This window comes from Monodon monoceros, unplaced genomic scaffold (assembly GCF_005190385.1).
Source record: "Monodon monoceros isolate NGI ecotype Baffin Bay Population unplaced genomic scaffold, NGI_Narwhal_1 Super_Scaffold_5, whole genome shotgun sequence".
Classification (NCBI taxonomy): domain Eukaryota; kingdom Metazoa; phylum Chordata; class Mammalia; order Artiodactyla; family Monodontidae; genus Monodon; species Monodon monoceros.
The window spans coordinates 51,061,621-51,078,252 of record NW_021703782.1 but is presented as its reverse complement, the minus strand read 5'-3'; the positions used below and the strand labels follow the sequence as shown (position 1 = coordinate 51,078,252).

The 16,632-nt window shown below is 36.6% G+C and overlaps 1 protein-coding gene across 12 annotated transcripts in view; it reads right to left on the bottom strand.

Annotated features, from left to right (window-relative positions):
- Window positions 1-16,632, bottom strand: part of MPDZ (multiple PDZ domain crumbs cell polarity complex component) — a 264,202-nt gene that overhangs the window by 125,671 nt on the left and 121,899 nt on the right. For 9 of the 12 annotated variants that reach the window (XR_003790781.1, XR_003790780.1, XR_003790787.1 and 6 more), the window contains 3 exons: window positions 15,934-16,026; window positions 9,260-9,437; window positions 6,110-6,220 (listed from right to left, as the gene is read on the bottom strand). Coding sequence is in view for 4 of the 12 variants with exons in the window: in XM_029202750.1 (XP_029058583.1) it covers window positions 6,110-6,220; window positions 9,260-9,437; window positions 15,934-16,026 (382 nt within the window). In the remaining 8 variants the exon portion in view is untranslated. Of the gene's footprint in view, window positions 1-1,490; window positions 1,590-6,109; window positions 6,221-9,259; window positions 9,438-15,933; window positions 16,027-16,632 lie in introns of all 12 variants that reach the window. The other 3 variants (XR_003790786.1, XM_029202751.1, XM_029202753.1) reach the window with 2 other exon arrangements.

Here is a 16,632-nt window from a genome sequence, read left to right as displayed (position 1 = left end):
AAAAAACTTCATTTGATCCAATGGAGGTTCATTAAATATACTAGGGTAGGAAGGAACATGTAATTTAGAATTTTTCTGGTTAAAAGTTTTTAAAAAATTTACCTCTCTAACAATGGAAAATGTGAGAAAACATGAATTAAGCCCATTTCATTTTTAAAAAGTGGAACAAAATCTAATATAAACTTGCCATAATTTTAATAAATTTATGGATGCATATTTTATAGATCTTACTCTCTGCATAACTTTTCTGAGCTGTTATTTTCCTTAAAAACAAACAAACAAACAAAACCTGCTTGTCTAAAAACTATTCAGAATCTTACTTAGGCAGAACATTTTCGTACTGTGAATGAACTCAAATGGTGCCCTAACATAACTGATTAATCATAAAGCCAATACAAGCCTACGTTTACTAAAGGGGCAATTAGGTGTTCTATTTTATTATTCCTGATACTCTCATTCTTACTGAGATCATGTAATTTAGCTTGCTGTTGACACTTCTTAAAATTTACCAGTGAAAATACAACTCTTTAACAAAGACCATTTAGCCTTCATTGGCAAAAAATGCAAAGTGTACTTGAAATCATTCCATGCCATGTATGCACACAAGTATAACGTACACACACAGCACACTGTAACACACCCACTTACTTGTGAAAATTTCACATTAAGACAAACCTTAAATGGTGTGGGAGCAAAAGGGTTAGTTGGGGAACAACGGAAGAGAACTCTACTTGAATTCTGTAATGCCTACAGTAACAGAAAACATATTCCTTCAGATATAGCATCTTTGGTTATCCATATTACAATAACATGAAAAATCCAATGAATATTCATAAAATGCTTCCTGAAAAAAATTAACAGCTTTCTTCCTTTCACGATCAAATTATAGTATACAAGTTCTTGTAAGTTTTTGTTTCAATTTTGGATTTATAATTTCATCAGAATATGAGAATATCCAAGTATAGATTTACAAATGTTGAAACAGTTCCATGTTTCCTCGTAAGGCATTTACACGGACATACTTTATGAATATTCAACAAAATCCTGCATATACACAATTATGTATGGAGTGATTAACTAACAGAAGAGCTTTTAGGACTACCTTGTATAAGTCTGAGAAGGATTTAAACCAATACAAGGTTGTTAAAGAAATTATGTGTGAAAGTAGCTCATACATTTAGCAACTAACAAAAATTTATGTATCTGAAAATTCAACTCACACCAAAATATAGGAAAGGCATTGGACTCACGATTCTCCCTTACTCTTCAGAAGGGCCATGTAATTTCGGCTATAAAAATGAATAGGTTCTGGCAAGAAAATGTGCTTAAGAAAGGATTTGCACGCCCACTCCAAACACACAGTTTTTTGTTTTTTGTTTTTTTAATCCTTGCCCAAATTTAGTAAACACTGAACTGGGACAAAGGCACAGTAGCAACAAAGAACAAAACATTGGCAAAAGGCAATGGCAAGACAACCGTCATTATCCAACCTTGTCAGCGTTGAACTGCAGAGAATCAGCAAATGGGTTAGTGCTGCTGAACTTGTACTTAGGGTAAAGGTTGTGCGGCAAGGAAGGCAAAGGGGATTTCTAAAAGGAAACATAAGAGGCGCTGAGCGCAAAAGAAATGTACTTAAAACAACTCATTTATAAGGACAGAGCAATTGCTGATTTAAATAACTGTGCAACACTAGATCCTGTCAGATCTCATAATTAATTAATAACATCTTATCAAACAGCACAGAACTCAGGGTTTACCTCTAGCAACCTGAATCCACACTCAAATCTAAATCTGGCCACAACACACACAGGAATCAAGTCTGTCAAACTGATCCCAAATTTCTTTTGTTTTCACTGAGTGTCTTCACTATCACCGACAGAGAGGCACATATATTTCACCCACTTATATTAACACATGTTCCATGCATATCAGTAAACATGCTTCAAAATTGAAACCATAAAAGGTTTTCATTTACACTTAAAAGCAAATTATGCTTTTTTGGTAAAACAAAGAAAAAAGAGTCTATCTGTTGCAGAGTGCAAATTAAACATCTGTCCGCTAGTCCACTGGTAAACTTCAGTGTTCCGTTATCTTGTTTCCCAACTTTTCATACCCTGACTAGATATTAAGTTTGCTTCAATCAACGGTATTCTTTAATTTAAAAAATGAAATCAACAATTTTTAAAGAAATGACCTGCTGTACAGTGGTGTTCTCTATTTCTGCCCACTTTTTGTGGAGCTAGGAACATATATATATACGTATAAATATAAATATATATATATATAAATTTCCTATAAACGTTCCCATATTACTGGGGAATTTATGAGGCTCTGGGTAATTTTTGAAGTCCTGCCTTACAGTGTTCACACAGGTTTTGTGGCTCGCCTGTGATATACTCTGAGCTTGGACTACTGCAGCTGAATATACGTATTACAGGCAGGATGACTGCCAGAGAGAATGTAGCATTTTCAGAGTAAAAAAAAAGGAAAAAAAAAGAAAAGTAATTTCCTTAGCACAATAAATTCTTCTCTTTTTTCACACTGCTATCTTTTTCTTTTATTGACTATATCTTTCAGGGGAAATTGCAGACATTTAAAATTCATTTTGGCTCTAACTAAATGTTTGTGTTACTTCTCTCTATAAAAAAGCCCTACTGGCAAGCATCAAGAGTAGGGAGAGGTTGTCATGTGACACCACCCTGTATGAGAGAACACTCTACAAAGACTATCCTCACTCAATACGCCTGCACTAAAGCTTATGCCACATCACCCTTTCAATCTGCTCTTCTTGCAATGTTTTTCCTACAGAAGGAAGATGGGTAAAAGAAATGGGCACACTGACATTTCTGCTCATCTCAACTTTCTCTCTGCTTTTCAATTTAAAATGTCAAACTCCTGCTTTACAAAAAAGAAGATCACAAATGCCAAAAAACATGACCATTTATTAAGGTGGAAGAAATGACTAGGCAGAGATTAAAAACACAATCCTAGGCAAAGTAACTCAGTGCTATGGAAAGTAGATTATTTCTAATCCTCATACATGGAATTGTCAGGTTTTACATTTCCTTTATAATTCTGTAGAACAATATAAATCAAAATAATAACGGGAAGAAATGGAATATTTAAAAAGAGCTCTGGTTTTTTTGTTTGGCTTTGCTTTTTGTTATTTCAACTTGCAGCCCTTAAGGATTAGAATTTGGCCCTGATAGGAGAGTATAAAAGTACAGGATGAGCACAGCAAATGAAATAGTAGATCACTCTATTATGAGGGAAGGATTTATAGAAACAGACTATATCTCTTATTAAAAACTCAGTGATGAAACCCATGTTTATAGTTCCAAGGGCTGATGAAAACAGAAACGTTATTAACTGAGAAGAAGCACAGGGAAGGCAAAATCATCCTCTGGCCCGTATTAGTGGGACCCACCCTTTAATGCGACAATGCGGTCAGACTGATTTTGAAGTGTCATACTGGTGGAATTATCAGGGCTAGTTCTGGGAAGTTCTAATTCTCGAACAGTTTAAGAGCCAAAGAGACTGACTGGCTTTTCAGTCTATGTACAAGTTTTTCTTGAAGCTTTATTATATCCAAAAATAAAACGTTTCCCATCAAGAGACTCTTATGTATGTGTAATTTTTTCCCTTTCGACTCCTGGAGACATCATTATTTTCATAGGGAAGTAAATCATTAAAAACAAAGCAGATCTCATCTTAAATGCAAAATTAATTCTAATTTCCCAAAGCAAAATATGTATGTAGAGGAGGAAAAATATCTTTCCTCTACCTGTCGTAGATTCTTGACTGGACCTCTGTAACGAGAAACAAATTAACGAGGGAAAACCACATATATTGATTTAACGTTAAGTTTTGCATGACATGGGGCCTTCATAAGGAAATGAAGACCAGAAGAAATGGTTAAGTCTGAGTGTTTCTATAGGAGGTCTTACGAAGAGTAGAAAGTTACAGAAAATATGATAGGACAAAACAGCACGAGCTAAGTGTAGTTAACTGGGGGAAACTTAGCAAGGCCTGTTCATTCTGATTCCTCCCAGGATTCCTCCTCATCTGGAGATAAGGATGCTCCTTTCCTTAAGACCTCTCAGGAGAGCCTTATGACCTGCTTCAGCAGAGAAGGGGGAGGTCAGAGTCTTTCCAGCACCTGCCTTTTCTCAAATAACTTCAGTTGAAATATTCAATATGCCAAGGTGTCGTATTTCAGGGTACCATGTCCTAAACCCTGTCACGTATCATTTGACTACACATGTCATTCTAAGCAAGATTTATTCTGGAATAATTGCTATAAATCAGGCTTCATTATACCTCAGATAATAAAATAGGAATATTTTCCAGGTGCATGAGAAAAATATCTTCCTAGTGCATTAGAAAATGTGACTGGCATTGAAAGAAATGTTTGTAGTTTTTTCAAAAGTAATCTGAGAATCCTATTCAGCAGTTTATAGTATTGTCCTAAATGATATAAAAGTTGGAAATTAAAAAAACAAAAAAAGGAATAAAACCCACCCACACACAAAAAAATAGCTTTAACTTAACTTAAACAGCCATTTACCAACATTATCATACTGTGTCTATGTTTAACACAACAAATGGAAACAAACGTAGAAAGATCTGTAGTTATTTAAACAAACTGAATAGCATCTGAAAAGAATGCAAGATGATACAGCCCCACCATTTGGCAGATTTTCTCATCTGAATGGATAATTATCACCTAACAATCAACAACTGAATGATTAAAAACTGCAGATGTGACGATAACTGCTTACATTAAGAACTATTTCATTTCTTACAGTGAACTCAGACCAGAGCTACACCTGTCTTGACAACAAAGGGAAAAACCAATAGGATAAATCTGGTCACTTTGTTTCCCAGGGCACAGAATATTGACAAGTTCCTTTTACTGATCTCATCTAAAAACCTGTTCACTTGAGCATTGCTATCTTAAATTTTTAATTTTAAGAATTAAAATTAAATGTATTATACATAAAATTACGTATTTTAAGTTTTCTATGATTTTTTCTATGATTCTTTTCACTTCCCTCACATGTGTTAACATTATCTTTCTAAATAAAACAAACCCTAAAAACTAATAAGGAGGTATTTCAAAGAGATTCAGTATGACAGGGGTTCTTAAATCCAGAAGTGGAAATCCTCTATGAGCCTCAGGACATCTAGGAAACTCCTGAAATGCTATGCAAACTTTGCAGTAAATGTGAAGAACTTTCTAAGGGGTATGTGGCCCCAAAATATTCAAGAACTGCTGCACAGGAAAATATTATTTTTTTCACCGAGGCATAAAGAAGAAATAGAAAAAAACAGTTTTAAACTTGGCATAATTTTCATCTTCATAATTTTCAACACATCGAATACACAAAGCTTCACTTAGTATCTTCATAAACAACATTCACTGAATGTGCTTAGAATTTCTAAAACATTTTTTAAAGCCATTTCACCTGTGACGACTGACAGTAAAATGCATTAGTAGGTCTCTGTCCACCAGGGGCAATACGGTAATGAGAGCTATACAGTCAGTGATGATGGCTGGGAAACAGCAGGTATGAAATCACTAGATATAAACATACAGCTTAAACAAAATCCATCATGTGGAAAGTTAATGTTCACTGGGATAGACAAATACATTAAAGATCATGCACAGGAAATCATGAGATTGCATAAACTGGAAATTCTGTCCAGAGAATAAATTTATAAAGAAAATGAAATCTCTCTGGCTTCTAAGGGACTTGACTAGACGTCACAGACTCTCAACCTGAATGACTCCACCACAACCCTCTTAACAACTTAAATATTTTATGACTAGAGTGAACACTAATAATTATCCATCTAGATGCCTATGAGCCACCAATGAATCCTACTTGTGTGTTTTTAACAGGCTTCAAGTGTCTGTTAAACATGGTAGAAGGGATTTCCAGGACAACTCAATGGGAAAAAAAAAAAAGCAAAATAAAGTTCTAAAAAGTCTCCTGAGACTTCAAGACTCGATCTCAGGTCCTAGAAACAACTTGGCCCTGGATACATTAGATTCCAAGTTGAATACTGTTTGGATATGCCTACCTTGCCCTTTGTGTTTGCTTACCCTTGGTCTGTTTATAATGCTCTGTACCATAAAGACTACAGGGTTGCCTGCTTTCCGAATGGCTTCCACAGCTTGTTCATGGCTTGCATCTCTGAGGTCCATGCCATCCACCTGCAATGGAAGGCCTCAGCTTAACATTTCAAGAAGCTACAGAACAACAGAACAATTTGTCGATCTGGAGTTTTGAGGATCCTGGGTGAGTCTCCTAAAAAATCTGTTTCAGATTCAAAAATAATTGAGAGTACTTATGAGGCTCCAGAACTTTTCATTTGTCCAGCAGACTTGTGGTCCCTTGTTTTGGACACAGATTTCTGTCTCCAATAATCAACTGAAATAATAATCAATTAGAATGAAGGCTCTGCTTCTGCTTCCCTTACATTGCCCAGTTGTTCCTTTAAATTAATAAATCAACATCATTAAAGAAATAATATAAGGGAACTGCCTAGCAGCACTGCTTTCATCATGAAAGTCACTTTACACGTTTTCTTCCAATTCATTACAGAGTGGTTTGGGAAGTGGGTGTGTGAGGCTTTGTGTATTTCTCTCTGTACAGGAAGCTTGAAGTTAAAAACAAAATTCTGATGTTCAGAAAAATCAGGTTATGGTAAGGTTAGTTTGGCAAAAGAATCTTTGCAGTAGACGTGGTAGGAGCTGGAAGCCAAGAAATTGTGCTTATCTGTTAGTAATTCTTATATAAATAGCTTGAAAGTGAAAGTTATTTTGTAACTTTTTATTGACCATGGTTTGCCTTGGTGATGATCAGCTCAGCTTATGCACTATATGAATAGGAAGGAAAATAGTTTGAAAGGCCAAATGCTAATCCTGCCAGAAAACTATAGGACACTGGTATAATTTTATCATTTCCAATTACCAGAGAATGTTATATACAACAAAATAGAAAAATCAGAGTAGACATAATTCTGAAAAAGAAAATTATTAGATCTCTGCATAGAACATTATCACCTTTAAAAGAATTATATACTATATTTAATTAAAAACTTCCCTCATGTTGATACTTAGATGAAATAACAACATCTCTTTCAGTCCATATTAAAAATGCCTTCTAGGGCTTCCCTGGTGGCGCAGTGGTTGAGAGTCCGCCTGCCGATGCAGGGGACACGGGTTTGTGCCCCGGTCCGCGAAGATCCCACATGCCGCGGAGCGGCTGGGCCCGTGAGCCATGGCTGCTGAGCCTGCGCGTCCGGAGCCTGTGCTCCACAACGGGAGAGGCCACAGCAGTGAGAGCCCCACGTACCACAAAAAAAAAAAAAAAAAAAAAAAAAAAGCCTCTAACTTTTTGTAAAATAAAAGTATTTATGTTTACTATATATTCCATTAGCGGGAAAATTTAACAGGACATTAAATATCTTTGCTCAAGTCCAAAGAACTCTATACTTAGAATGGAATACTTCTCAGGTCTCTAATTTACATACATTTTCAGAAACTCTTAGCAGAGACATGTTCTAGAATCCCCAGGATTACAGAGGCCTAAGGCTCCTTATTTACAGAAAAAAGCCCTTGCACGTAACAACATTCAACAAACTGTTGCTTAGCAGTATTTTACCACACGCAAAAATCCTTTCTTTTCAATTTGAAAGGGATGTTTTAACTCTCTTAATACACTGAAACAAACATTTTGGTGAAAACTATGATTAATCTTTTCTTGAAATAATTTATAAACATTTCTTACTTTTTTCTACTTAGGTCAAAGGTATTCAATAGTGAAGTACCTATAAAATAAACTGCCTTGTGATAATCTTAAATTAGAAATTTCATGTAGTACTATAACTAAAAAAGAATCCTTTAACAGGGGGCTAAGGTATCATCTAATGAAAAGTAAAGATGCAGGAAGAGAGAAAAAAAAGCCCATCATTCTTCCTTATCAATGGTCAGAAGAAAAAAAAAACAAAACACCAGACATGGCCCTTGCTTTCTCTCAAGTCTCAATCTTCTTCCTTCTTCAACTCTCAGAGACAATCAATAAAGGAATAAATAGAACAATGCCCAAAATGTTCATTTCAAAGTTGTGACTGATATGGATAACCTTCTTCTACACAATTAAGGCATTTTAGTGCCTAAGTTATATGGGTTTAGAAAATGAGATACAATCACTTGTACAAAGTAAAAATAATGGTTGTTATAATAACAAAGTGATCGGTTTCTATTTGGAAGTTGTCTATTTTAGTCTTCTCTCTAAATCCTGGAAACTCAGCAAACCTGGGTTCAGCTACCCCTTCCTCTAACCTAAACTAAAACTATGCTTATGCTGATCAAATAATTCATCACACTGTTCTGAAGTGACTTGATCATTTGTCAAGTCTGTCCCACTTGACAGGCAGGCACAGTGTTTTATTTACCGTGGGATGCCCAGAGTCTGTTACAGCACCTGGAATGCAACAGCTTCTCCAGGAATATTTGTTGAGTAAATGATGAGTGACTCGTGCGAGAAGAGTTAATTTAAAATATTAAACCTAGCTTTGAATTAACGGATTAGGTACAGTTTGACCAAACGCTTCTCTCTCACACATAATGAAGTACTCACACATGCGTACACATGTGTGTACACACCAACTCACACGTGCACACACACACACAGCCCTTAGTGATGGATGGGGAATGGGCACAGCACTGAGATGGACGAAAAGCCACGCTTGGATTGGCAGGGGTGGTGGGGGAGACATTTATATAAAAGGCAATCAGGATCTTAGCATAAAAATTTTACTAAAAAGACTCACTTTAAAAAATCTCATCCAACAACATTTAAGTATTTCTAGAAATAAAATCTCATTTAAGGGATTAATTATGATGTACACATTCTGTGTGTGTCCGTATACTTTTAAACGATTCAATGATTTCCCCAAGAAATTTGCTTTGTTCTTTAAACTGAACTTAATTATTTTATCTTAGTGCCAATGTTTTTTTAAAAAGTCGATTATACCCCCAAACACCCTTCTCTACATCGAGATATATAATCTGTCATCATATACTGAAGAGAAAAATTATGGACGAAAACGAACAAATAAGAAAGAAATGCTTTAACAGCAAACACATTTTACTCTAATGTTGGGTCAGTGTAAAGATGATGACTCCCTTGGTAAAGAGGACGGCCCAGGTGAATAGTTTTAGCACAGAAAGCTCACTGGAGGGTACCTCTACTATTCTATCTCCAGGCTTCAAGGTTCCATTTTTGCCAGCTGGACTATCTTCAAGAACATGTTTGATGAAAATGCCCCTCATCACTTCACCGTTGCTTAGACGACTCCCCATCCCTCGTCCACCAACAATGCTGATGCCCAAGGATTTGCTTGGTTCTCGCCAAAGTTCAACCCTATAAAAAATAAATGAAATTTTAAACTCTCATAAGAAAGTATAGGGGCAAGGCCTCATAATATTGGGTTTGGCAATGATTTCTTGGCTATGACACCAAAGGCACAAGGCAACAAATCCAAGAACAGACAAACCGGACTTCAATAAAAGTAAAAGCTTTTGTTCATCAAAAAAGTAAAATGGCAACCCACAAAATGGGAAAAATATTTGCAAACCACGTATCTAATAAGGGATGAACATCCAGAATATCTAGAGAACCCCTAAAACTCAACAGCAGAAGAAAACAAACAGATCAAAAATTGGGCAAAGGACTTGACTAGATATTTCTCTAGGGATGATATACAAATGTCCCATAAGCACATAAAAAGATGCTCAACATCACTAACATTAGGTAAATCAAAAGTACTATGAAATACCACCTCACACTCAGTAGGATGGCTACTATCAAAAAAAAAAAAAAGAAACCCAGAAAATAAGCGTTGGCAGGGAAAAATTTTAGAAATTATGGAGAAATTAGAACCCTTGTACACTGTTGGTAGTGATGTGAAATGTTGCAGCTGCTATGGAAAAAAGTATGGAAGTTCCTCAAAAAATTAAAAATAGAATTACCATATGATCTGGCAATTCCATTCCTGGGTATATACCCAAAAGAATTCAAAGCATACATGAAAACATACATGTACAGCCATGTTCACAGAAATATTATTCACAACAGCCGAAAGGTGGAAGCAACCCAAGTGTCCATGGACAGATGAATGAATAAACAAAACAGTATATAAATACAAAGTAACATTATTCAGCCTTAAAAAGGAAGGAAATTCTGACACATGCTAGGACATAGATCAACTTTGAGAACGTTATGCTAAATGAGATAAGCTAGCTAAGTGAAATAAAGGACAAATCCTATATGATTCCACTTATATGATGTACCTAGAGTAGTTAAATCCATAGAGACATAAAATAGAATGGTAGTTGCTAGAAGATGCATGGGGTGGGGGATGGAGTTACTATTTAATGGGTACAGAGTTTCAATTTTGCAAGACGAAGAAAGTTCCGGAGATGGATGGTGGTGATGGTTACAGAGCAATGTAAACACACTTAATGCCACTGACCTAACACACTAAAAAATGATTCAGAAATTATAATAGGAAACACATTTTTTTAATTCAAAGGAATAAAATGTGACGTATGTTAATTTCTGCAAATATTATTTGCTCAATTTATTAAGGTTTTACTAGTAGTAAAACAAGATCATTTTAAATACTCTTCCAATTATGTGTTTTATAGGGGCTGATAAATACTAATTTATTTCTGAAGCTGATTTGTTACAGGTTAATATTGGACTCATACTCCAGGCTGGGGCACCGATGAATGTAAAAGGACCATTTTCCAGAAGCTCTAATACTGCAGACATCAAAAAATTCAGCTACCCTCAAACAGATGGTACCTTCTAAGCTTAGCAACCCAATCAAGAGAGAGAACATTTCTGCACGCACTGTATCAGAAGCCTACCTCTGTAGAAGTCTGTCTTGCCAACAAAGATCTAGAAACTAACAGTCAGCGCAAGAAGAGCAGTTCTTGTTAGCAGCGCTAACAAGATCCTCCGTGACCTGATCCCATCACCACCTTCTAAATGCATCCCTCACAGCTCTCCACTTTCCTCTCTCCAGCCCAGCTACAATATCATCTTGCTGTTCCTTAGGTTCATCAGACATGCTCTCCCGCCTTGGGGCCATGGCGCTTGCTACTGCCCGTGTCCTGAATGTACTTCCTCTACCCACATAATAATCACATGAACTCTTATCTGATAATTGCAAATAGCTGTCAGAGTTATAGATGAGTTGAAAATACGTGTCTTTTGAAAAGGCGGGATATAAGAATAAGGTGATTTGCAGCGAGGTGTCTGGCCAAGATGAAGGAGCAGCTCAGGTGACTGGAAGCAAACAGAGATACTGAGTAGAAAGCTCTGAGATAGGTAATGAGACTGTGCAGTCTACTCCCAGCTGCAGGAAGGGAGTCAGCTGACACTGGACATCAGATAAATGAAGAAAGCACAGTCCAGCATGCCCTCAAACTTGACATTTGAGGTGCTCCCAGAGGAAACGAAAGGATGGAGGCAGGACTCCTGTGCAATGAGGGAGGTCACAGTAAGAAAAGACTGGGATAAAAGAGTACTACAGGTGGAGTGAGAGGGCAGGCAACTGGTCACATGAAGGTAGATGATGAAAGCCACATTTTCTTTGGTCAGCACTTTTTTCTTTATTAGAAATCTAAGATCCTAGAGATCTATTGTTTAGTCTAAAAGGATCTCACCATGATTCCTGATCTTAACAAATCTGTGAGAAAAGCTTAAACTAGTTAAAATCTTATTCATCATTTTCTTTCATTCTAGGAATTCTGGGAAAGACAAGAACCAACTTCTTCCATTTCCTAAGGTAAAATGGCAAAGTACTAAAGTCAGCAGAGTTAGCCATTGTGTTTAATATTTAAGAATCCAAAATACATAGATGGGGCTTCCTCGCTCTTCTTTTTTTTTTTTTTTTGCGGTACGCGGGCCTCTCACTGTTGTGGCCTCTCCCGCTGCGGAGCACAGGCTCCGGATGTGCAGGCTCAGCGGCCATGGCTCACGGGCCCAGCCGCTCCGCGGCATGTGGGATCCTCCCGGACCGGGGCACGAACCCGTGTCCCCTGCATCGGCAGGAAGACTCTCAACCACTGCGCCACCAGGGAAGCCCAGCTCTTCTTTTAAAAATGTAAAAAAAAAAATAAAAGAAAGAATGAAAGAAAATGTCTCCCAGGGCTCTTTGTGGTTGGTGTAAACTAGAGATTGGCTCTTATGATTCCCCGAATACTAAAAAGAGCAGCACAGCAAACACTTATTAAGGGCTTATCATGTGCTCAGCGTTGTTCTCTAAGTGAGTTCCATACACTTTAATTCTCAAATCACTCCTATGAGGTGGATACTCTTGTCAGCCCCAGTTTACAAAGGGAAGAGGCACAGAGAGGTTAAACAGCCTTTGGGTACCAGCACCTTGTGCTTCCTCAGGATGTGACACAGACAGTAAAGTGGTTTCAGATCCACTCCTCAGAGGAAAGGCTGTAACTCCTCAAAACATCAGAGCAGATAACCAAAGCCAGAGCTGCCAAAAGGACCCCAGCACTGAGGAACCAGACTCAGGATTCACGGAGCAGAACGTGGTAAACGTTCCGTGGAAAGAAAAAAAAAAGAGACCTATAAAAGAAAAATTTTACAGAACATGTGCAGAGCTGGTTTTACAGAAAAACGGCAGCCTTTCTGGGGAACACAGGTTTAAAAAAGAGTGAAATTCAGAAAAGCAAAGGTAATACAGAGCTCTGAGGCCAGGCTGCTTGAACTTAGAACCAAGAGCTCCTGGACTCAAGTCCTGCCCTTCGGCTCCTTAACAACTGTGTGACCCTCTGCAACTTCTTTAGTCTCTCTTTTACTTTCCTCAGCTGGGAAACGGATCCAACAAGAGTCTCGACATCAGAGAGCTCCGGTGAGGATTACGTTCATGAATACATGTAACGTGTAACACAAAGCTTTGGGACATACTAAGCAATCAATAAATCTCTGATTACTCTTATTATGATGATTATAATTACGATTACTGAAGTAATGTCAACAAGGTATAATATTCAATTCATACGACAAATGTGTACCCCAGCACCTCAATCCTGTTATACCTATACATTGTTTACTAAGATAACTTACCATTTTCTACCCATCAGGTTGACAAAAACAGTTTTTAAATGATCATATGATGTGGTAACAAAGATGTGGGGAAAAGGAAACTCTTATATATTGGAAATAAAAGTAAAAAATTGGTATAGTCAATTTAAAAAGCAATTTGACAACTTCTAGTAAATAATACAGTTAAATCTATGAGCCAGCAATTCCACTTTGGGATATACACCTAGATAAATTGTCATCCATACATATAAGAAAATAAGATATAGTTACTACACAGAATTATTATAATAATAATTAACTACTCAAATATCAATGAGAATAAACTGTGGTATATTCATATACTGAAATGCACTGCAACAAATAAACTGAATGAATTAGATATTTAAGTATCAACATGATAGATCTCCAAGACACTGGTTTGAGAGAAAAGTAAGCTGGAAAATGATACATACAGTATGATACAATCCTGTACATGAAAATCACACAAAAGTGCAACACAGATTATTTACAATCTTAAAATTTACGCTTCGCTAAAAAGTATTCTCTATTTCCACACAAAGTAAATTTTTCTTGACTGCATGAAAAAATGTCCTAGCAGGTTTCCAATGTTGTAAAGCATATTCATAACACTTGTTCCTCATTTACTAAAAGCTCTGGCTATTTTGGTAAGTTTCCTCATGAACTTCTATGAACTTTCCCCCCAAAATACCTTAGTGCTTCTATGTAGGTTAGGGAGGGCAGAGTGTCTTCTTTACGATTTATGGAAGCAGACATATCCTCTCTGTAAATTAGCTACTGCCTTTAGAGACACCTCTTAGGCTGACGTGAAGGCTAAAATCGAGGATAAAAGTATAAAAATCTTCTGGTCCATAAGTTACACCCTTCTCATAAGAAAATTTCATAATGATTCCTGTGTTCAATGCTTTATTTTCGTTGTTATGAGTAATGATGATGAAGATGCTGATAAGACCGACACTGACTGAGTGCTCACTCTGTACTGGGCACTGTACTAAGGACTTTACATGCATTATGATATTGAATTCTCCTCCAAATTTAAAAGGTTCTATTATTTATTTTTAAATTAAAAATTTAATTATTATTTCAAAAATGTTTCTTAAGTGAAGTACAGTTGCTTTAACATATATTAATGTCAGAGGTACAGCACAGTGATTCAGTATCTTTACAGATTATACTCCATTAAAAGTTATTACAAGATAATGGCTATAGTTCCCTGTGCTATACAGTATATCCTTGTTGCTTATCTATTTTATACATAGTAGTTTATATCTCTTAATCTCTTACCCCTAATTTGTCCCTGCAGCCTTCCCTCTCCCCTTTGGTAACCACTAGTTTGTTTTCTATATCTGTTATTCTGTTTCTGTTTTGCATATACATTTGTTTGTTTTATTTTTTAGATCTCACATATAAATGATATAATACAGTATTTGTCTTTCTCTATCTGATTTATCTCACTAAGCATAATATTCTCTAGGTCCATCCATGTTGCTGCAAATGGCAGAATTTCATTATTTTTATGGCTGAGTAGTAACATTCCACTGTGTGTATATATACATAAAGATAGATATATAATTTCATCTAATATTTATAATTCTATCTAACTTACTTCTGCCTCTTTCTTCAAATAAACAAGAAACTTAGTATCTTATAATATTTTTTCTGCCACAGATCTACCACTTATATTCTCAATGTGGGTAATAATGTAGAAAGACCTTAATTTCTCTAAGCAGTCTAAACAGTTTTTAAAAAATCCAAATCAAAAAGTCATTTTAGATGGCTGAAAATGCTTACTGTCTTTTGTGAAAGCAACATAAAAGGTTTCCTATACTTTGAACAGGATTTGACCTAGAGAATGCTTACATGTGATGGCTGTAGCCTCAAGCTCATTGGTGAGCAAGGAAACTCATCAAACTGTACTACACATCTGCAGAGTAGAAATTTTTCTCTCTCTCGAATTTTATTTATTCATTGTAGAACAAATATTAAGTATTTACTATGTAAAAGGCACCTTTGTGATGGTCACTTTTAGATCTGTTTAGAGAAAGTACCCAACGATTACTTATATTTTACACTTAATGCAAAATACCTTACATTTTTCTTTAATTACTTTGTGTGTCTCTATATCTTGCCTCCCCAAGTGCATAACAGCTTCCTTAAAGGCAGTATGTATGCCTTACACTTCCCTGTTTTTCACAAAATCACCTGCCTCTCATCTGGGTCCATAATTGGGATTCAAAAAATTCCTATTAGACTGAATCTGATTCTACTCAGCAGGAACATGAAAATATACCTTGGTGATACACAGTAGTATATCTGAGCAGATTTGGGGAAGTCGTCTTTTCTATTATATATGAGATTCGTTCTAGAAAGAGCATGGGTTAGAATAACTGCAGCCTATGATAAGATGCTTACACACACATTTTGAATATATATACTTGAATATCTAGTTTCTACAAATGCTAGAAAAATTTCAAGTTAACATTTGGTGGTTTACCTAAGATCAACTCTACAAAAAATATTCCAACTACCTATGCCTAATTTTCTCTACTTTATTTAGTCCCTACTACGTGTCAAATCCTCAAATACATGTTAGTTTTAACCCTGTGTGATACAAATTATCTTCTCCACTGTGCCCATGTGGAAATGGAGGGTAAGGGATATTAAACTACTTGCTCAAAGTCACAGTAGCAAGTTGTAATCCAATACTTGAAACCACTCCTCCCTATCTTTAAACACCGAGTAGGTGGAAGACAGAAATAGTTCTTACCGCCTGGATTGATTCCAACTGCTGTATGTTGCATTTTGAAGTTCACTTTCTTCCCCCTCTCCTTCTTCTCGCTCTGGTAGCTCTGGAATGTCTCTGTTAAAGAGTTACACAGTGAGTACTCCCAAATCCTAGTAAAGCCATGCAAGGTTGTCTTGTATGTACTTTACTGTTGGTTTGGCTAAAAATGCAGAACTGCTTTATATTTTCACCATACTTAACTAATAAGTAGATAATAATTTACATTAAGGGGAAAAATAAAACCCGTATTTCATTTTACATAAAAGCCTTACATTAGAATCAATCTACTATAACTGAGTCTGGAGATACAGCAGAACACAAAGAATCTTGTCTAGTCTGTCTCTTTCCTAATGAAACACGGACGAAGAAAGGAAAGGCATGAAAAGAAAGGGAAAATGCCAGAATTTTAAAGAGAACTATTTAACAAGTTTTTTGGGGTTTTTTTGTTGTTTTTTTTTTTTGTGGTACGCGGGCCTCTCACCATTGTGGCCTCTCCCGTCACGGAGCACAGGCCCCGGACGCGCAGGCTCAGCGGCCATGGCCCACGGGCCCAGCCGCTCCACGGCACAAACCAGGGCACGAACGCACGTCCCCTGCATCGGCAGGAGGACTCTCAACCACTGCGCCACCAGGGAAGCCCAACAAGTTATTTCTTAAATGCTTACCGTGCGCAAGAAAGTA